Source organism: Rhodamnia argentea, chromosome 8 (assembly GCF_020921035.1).
Source record: "Rhodamnia argentea isolate NSW1041297 chromosome 8, ASM2092103v1, whole genome shotgun sequence".
In the NCBI taxonomy this organism is placed as follows: Eukaryota; Viridiplantae; Streptophyta; class Magnoliopsida; order Myrtales; family Myrtaceae; genus Rhodamnia; species Rhodamnia argentea.
The window spans coordinates 18,979,790-18,985,789 of record NC_063157.1 but is presented as its reverse complement, the minus strand read 5'-3'; the positions used below and the strand labels follow the sequence as shown (position 1 = coordinate 18,985,789).

The 6,000-nt window shown below is 43.2% G+C and overlaps 1 protein-coding gene across 3 annotated transcripts; it reads right to left on the bottom strand.

Moving 5' to 3' along the window:
• Positions 1-503: 503 nt before the first annotated feature.
• On the bottom strand, positions 504-2,385 carry LOC115726147 (dof zinc finger protein DOF3.6-like). 3 transcript variants are annotated; one of them, XM_030655899.2, is made up of 2 exons: positions 2,187-2,385; positions 504-1,964 (listed from the first exon to the last, which is right to left on the bottom strand). In XM_030655899.2, exons 1-2 carry the CDS (start codon positions 2,235-2,237, stop codon positions 978-980), a joined length of 1,038 nt encoding a protein of 345 aa, XP_030511759.1. In that variant the 5' UTR covers positions 2,238-2,385; the 3' UTR covers positions 504-977. The 3 variants fall into 3 exon arrangements, with proteins under 3 accessions (XP_030511759.1, XP_030511762.1, XP_030511765.1); XM_030655902.2 differs by having other exon boundaries at positions 504-1,961; XM_030655905.2 differs by lacking the exon at positions 2,187-2,385 and adding an exon at positions 2,055-2,073 and having other exon boundaries at positions 504-1,961.
• Positions 2,386-6,000: the final 3,615 nt, after the last annotated feature.

Below are 6,000 nucleotides of genomic sequence, written 5' to 3'. Positions count from 1 at the left end.
TTCTTTCAAAAGTTTGAACTGTCAAGAAACGGACCAACAATGCATCTATGGCATATGACATACTATGTAAGACCCCAGCCAAACTCTGGGTAATAGGCCAAATATGGGATTGTTTTTAACTCGATGTGGCGCATTTTTTGTGTGTCAAAGAATTGAACCGAATAGACACGAAAATGGTTTGATCTTCTAAGTGGATAAACGTGCGAAAGAGTTATATGTTCACCCCAGGTTGCAGAAATTCCTAGTGATAAATGATTTTTGGTGAAGAAATAAACACACAGGCCTTCAAGAATCTGCACTCCTTTCTTTAGTTTTCCTCTGCTCTCATACTGATCTATTATGACCTTGAATAGACGAAAATAGCTTTTCTAGAAATATTTATTGAACTTGTTGAAATAAGCTTCTAAAAGGGTATTCAAAATCATTGGCCGATCAACAGATTATCATCATGTTATCAAAGGCACTCATAGAAGGAAAAAGATGATGATCGACGGAAATCAGTGTACATATAAGTTCGATAAGATTTACTCAGCACAACGCATTTAGATCAGTAACGACAACTTGTAGTGTAGCCTTGCTTGTTAGCAAGCAAGCTCCATCACCACACAAACCTAGCTACTAGATGATCACCTAGCTAAACATCTCATACGTAAAGAATACTACGATGAAGCCAAAGAAAAGAATTTAGAAAAGGGCAAACGAAGTACATTAATTCGAGAGAATAGAAGCCTACGCCTGCTTCTATTTTCCATCAACAAATGATCAGGAGAGACAACAATAGTTAACATTGAAAACACACCTTTCCCGAATTTCACCTTTGTTCAAATTCCCGCACTGGGTGCTTGCAAGTTAGCTTCATCGATCTGGAGACCCGCCTAAAGTTTTCGTCGAGGTCATGCCATTTCAAATCACCTCATATAGCAGCAATTATTAGGGAAGACTAACAATTTTGAGTTTGAAGAGATCAGAGCAATTTCTCACAAAAGATGACTGGTGGAAGACGATGAGAAGCCGGACAGATCAGTCCATGCATTATTATTGCCACCCCAAAAGTGCTCATGGTTATTGCTTGATGATGACACTCCTGATGAGAAGTTCAAATTTCTCGACAGATTCAACCGTTGATTTTCTTCCATTTTCGCTGTTGACCCCATTTGATGGGCAATTCCAGTAGAATGATCCAATGGCTTATTGGGTAGGAGTTCGCTTGCACTGACTTCACCTTCCAAAGGGTATGATGGTGTCTGCAAACTGGAAAAGAAAGGGAATTGCTGAACTTGGTGATGCAATGGATTCAACCTCCACTGATGATCACTCAGTCCACTCGGCAATAGTTGTGCGCCTCCTCCACTGCTCGACCCGATTTGAAATTCGACATCGGGCACCAGGCTCCTCCGAGCCGCCGCCAGCTGGGACTGTGCTGCCGGTCCGAAGTTCAACCCCACGTCGCTTGAGATAAAGTCGTTCAGATTATGCAAAGGCGGTAAGAAGGGCAATTGCGATGGTGGCGGGACCAAATGACCGATGACGTCCACAGCAGCACCGGTAGAGGAGGCGCCAACTCCACTGCAGCTGGTGGTGGAGCCCGAAGCAGCTTGTCGCTCCGTGGTGCCGGGGGACTTGGATCTGCCGCCCTTGCTCCGCTTGTTCCTCCGGCAGCCGCCGCCAACTGGCACGTTCCTCAGCGCGCCTCCTCGAGTCCAGTACCGGCGGCAAGTCTTGCAGAAGTGGCGCGGCTGCGTAAGGCTGTAGTTGTTGAAGTAGCAGAACTTGGTGTTTGCCGACTCGCACCGAGGGCACTTAAGCCCAGCCTCGGGCTGGGGAATCTTGGCCAGCCGAGCCCGATCGGCCATGGAACCGGGCCGGATGGAGCCTGTACCGCCCCCTCCGGCCGGCAGAGGGGGCGGCGGCAGCGGAAGCTGGGGAATCTCACTGCTTGCTCCTGGTTGTTGATTTGCTTGCTGCTAAAACAGAAAAACAGACACTTAAAGTAGTCACAAAACACAGAAAAACCATGGCCACCAAGGAAAAGAGAGAGAAAGCAAAAATCAAACATCTGGGTATATTCAAGAAAAGGAAGAAGGGTTGGGTTATGGAATGGGAATATCTATCTTTTTCCTTGATTTCTTCAGCTTTTGGAGAATAAGATCATGAAAAAAGATGTGAATTTTGGAAGAAACAATTACCTGTGGCCAGTTGGGTGGATCTAGATAGACTGGAATGGATGAGAACACCATCGTTCTTGAGCTTTAATTCTCTCTCTCTCTTTTGGAAAAGTTCTTGGGGGGGTTTTTCTTTTTGGGAGAGATATGGTGGAGAATCACATCAAGAAGAGAGAGTTGCAGAGAAGGAAAGAGAAAGTGAAGATGGAAAGATAAAGGAGAGGGGGGGTGTGTGTGTGTTAATTTATGTTCTTCTTTGGTCTCTCACAAACCCCACCCCCACATTCTCTCTTTTTGTATTGTTATTAAAATTTAGGGTTTGCAAAAGCACAGAGCTTTACTTAATACATAAGAGTCTCTCTTCTTCTCAACTGTGCCTTCCATGCAGAAAGAGAGAGAGAGAGAGAGAGAGAGATGTTTTCTTTTCTTTTTGTAGTGTTTGTATGAATAATAATGAGTACAAAGGTGGGCATTGGTGCAGTGTCCTGTTGGAAGTGTCCCAATTGAATTTACCCTTTGTTTCTCGGTCCAATTTCTAGTGTGGAATTTAATAGGTTTTTTGGTGGGAAAAAAAATTAGGGAAATTACCAAAAAAATCCTAAACTTATTGCAATTATGTCAATTCAGTCCTAACTTTTTTTTTTTTTGGCCGATTCGGTCCTAAACTTCTTGCAATTGTGTCATTTCAGTCCGTACGGCGAATTTTGGCCTGCCGGCACGGATGTTGGATGCCGGCCAGGCAATGACCAAATGTTTAAATACTTTTTTCAATTTTTATGTTTTTTTCCTTTTTTCCTTTTTCCTTTTCCCTTTTTTCTGCCCCATCCCCTCCCCACTTCCCCTCCAACCGATCGCCATAGTTCGACAACCGATCAAAAGCGCACCCGGAGAAGTCGAGCCTTGTTCGGCCATAGCGAAGGCCCGCCTCGCCGTCGCCAGGTGAGGTAACAATGGCTAGGTCGAGCCCCGCTATAGCCGGGCAAGGCTCGACCTCACAAGCCCAGATCCGGGCCGGCGAGGTTGAGCCTCGCCCGGCCATGGCGGGGCTCAACCTCGCCCGGCCATGGTGGGGCTCCACCTGACCGTCGTTGCCTTGCCCGGCGACGGCAAGGTGGGCCCCTTGCCCGGCCGTGCCTCTAGCCGATCATTGGACTATGGTGATTGGCTGGAGGTGGGGAAGGGAGGGGCCAAAAAAAAAAAAAAACTAAAAAAATTCAAAAAAGATTTAAAATAGTTGGTTACCGGCCTGTCGATGTTCACGTCATCAACGAACGTCCAAAATTCGCCGGATGAACTGAAATAACACAATTGCAAAAGATTTAGGATTGAATTAGCACAATTGCAATAGATTTATGAATTTTTTGGTAATTGTCCCAAAAAAAAATAATATTGTGCGGAAAATTACAACACATTTCACTATTCACATCGTTGAAATTAGGTGGAGTTTTATTTAAAGTAATAAAAACCCCATCATATTGGTTGATTCTCTAGTGAAACGATATCTCCCGTTATACACACGTTCTCACTTTTGGTGGTTTTATTGAAGTTTAGGGTGCATAAAAGAATAAAGCTTCACCCTTACCAAAAAAAAAAAAAAAAAAGAATAAAGCTTCACTTAACCCATTAGTCTTTCTCTCTCTCAACACAAGAGGTTACTCTCTATTCTCTAACTCAATGCGCCACCGGAGAGAGAGAGAAAGTAAAGAGGTTGGACATTTGTAGGGATAAGCACGGTCCCCATCCAATTTGGGACCATATCGGTTGGTTCTAGGCGGTTCCTGTGAGAATCGCAATCCGATTCTCAATTTCTTGAGTGAAACCGGACCAGTGGAACAATATAAGCCTCGCCAACAACGTCAACATAGTAGCAGTAGTTGTCAACATGCATCTTACAGACAGGAAATGAAACCAAGAACCCAAATCACCGCGATCTCTTTTTGCTTAATTGCATTCGCTTCGCTTGTGTACAGCAAAACCCATTAAGGGGTTTTACTACCTGATCAATCTTAACACCTCATTAAGGGTATTACTACCTGATCAATCTTAAAATAGTTGGTTACCTACTAGCAAATATATTAGCATTATCTAGTCTTCCTAGTAAATTTTTTATATAATGGTATTACTACCTGATCAATCTTAACACCTCATTAAGGGGTTTATAACATAATACTACTCTAAGCACTCCTCTTCCTATTTCTGATCTCTTATTGAGACAAAGTGTCGAACAACTCCACGGCGAATGGCTAGGTCTAATTGAGTTTTTCATTCCAACAGCTCATGCATTTCTTTTTTACAATGCTGCCTTCGTTCTTCATCCATTTGGGTTGCTCTTGACCTTGTGGGTATATTTTTCTCCCTTGATCTTGGCGCATATGAGATTTGACAAAGTAACTATATCCATTTGGGACGTCAACACATAATGTTCCTTTTCTACGATCTTTGGGGAATCTTCTAATTTATTCTGCAATGAACTCTCTCTGACTGCACTCTTGATCAAATGTTCTAGGTAGATTGACAAATGAAACGGCGAGAATGTTAGAAATAGTAAAATTGAGTTTTGGTTTGAAGATTAAAAAAAAAAAAACAAAGTAGGAGTTTGTTAGCAACATGAAATAGATAAGGATGCTCACAATTTTTAACTTTGAAATTGAAGAAAAGTTCAAATTGAAGTTTGTTTCCTTACTCCAATAAGGCGGTGGATTCGAAAGAGTCTTGAAGGGGCACACTTGGGTAAAAAAAGAGAGAGAAAGTGCAACTTTGCTTTGGATGAGATTATGGCAGCTCATTTCCACACTGAAGTCAGGCGATTTCTCGAGGCGGTTGAACTATGGTGACGGTTCCTTATAAACAGGTGCGTGAAAAGCCTCTACGAGGCATCGCCATCTGCGGCAGGAGAGGCCATGCCCGCCTTTGCCGCGGCCCTAGTGAGGCTAGGGTCGCCCAAATCTAGGCGAGCCAACCGCCACGATGACCTTGCCCAAGCTGGGTAAGGCTAGGTGAGGACCACAAAGCCCTAGCCGGCCGGTGGCGAGGGCTTTGCAGTCCTTGCCCAATGGCCCGCGAGTTTCGGCAACCCTCGCCAGCTGCCACAAGGGAAGGAAGGGGAAAAAAGAGAAAGAAAAGAAATAAAGAAATAAAAAATTGTTAAAATTTATTGAAATTTGGCCACATTAGCGTCGGCCGAGCAAATGAACTGAACCGGCACAACCGCAAAATGTTTAGGATTGAATTGGTAGAATTGCAATAGGTTTATGACTTTTTTTTGTAATTTTCCCACCTTAATTAACGGAGGCCAAAGGTGATCTAATCCATTGTAAACCTCCAGAAAGACACTCGACCATCAGGATAGAAAACTTTCAAAACACAAGTAAGAGAGGACCAACAAAAAGGAGTTACGATCGGTCCCAATGCGGTTCCTAGGTGGAGCGGGTCGGTTCCCGATTTCATGAGCCGGGAGCCCACATTACACAGTCGGGTTCCCGGTCACCTCTGCAGTGTCTTGGTGGAAGGTGTCACATATCGAAGTTACCCTTTGTTTCTCGGTCTCATTTCCAAGGAAATTTCACGGAGTTGATTTATTATATATCTTGCACTAACAAGATGTGCGTACATTTCACAGGTTTAAGATTATATTTGTTAGATTATTCTAAACGTTGGCGTCAACAAGAATTTTCGCAGAAAAAAAGCATACTAATATATTCTGATTTTCTTTAAATTCTCCATCTTGTTTTTTTAAACAATTAGTATTTTTTTTCCCGATTTGGTAAGAGTTGATATATATTCTCATTATCTACGATATATATTTCTTGTCCCTAAGAACGTATGTCTAAAATTCTCT

Excerpts from the sequence above, each read along its gene's own strand:
- LOC115726147 (XM_030655899.2), bottom strand. The coding sequence starts at position 2,237 with ATGGTGTTCTCATCCATTCCAGTCTATCTAGATCCACCCAACTGGCCA. Across the intron at positions 1,965-2,186 it reads ATCCACCCAACTGGCCACAG|CAGCAAGCAAATCAACAACC; the intron begins GTAATTGTTTCT and ends TTTCTGTTTTAG.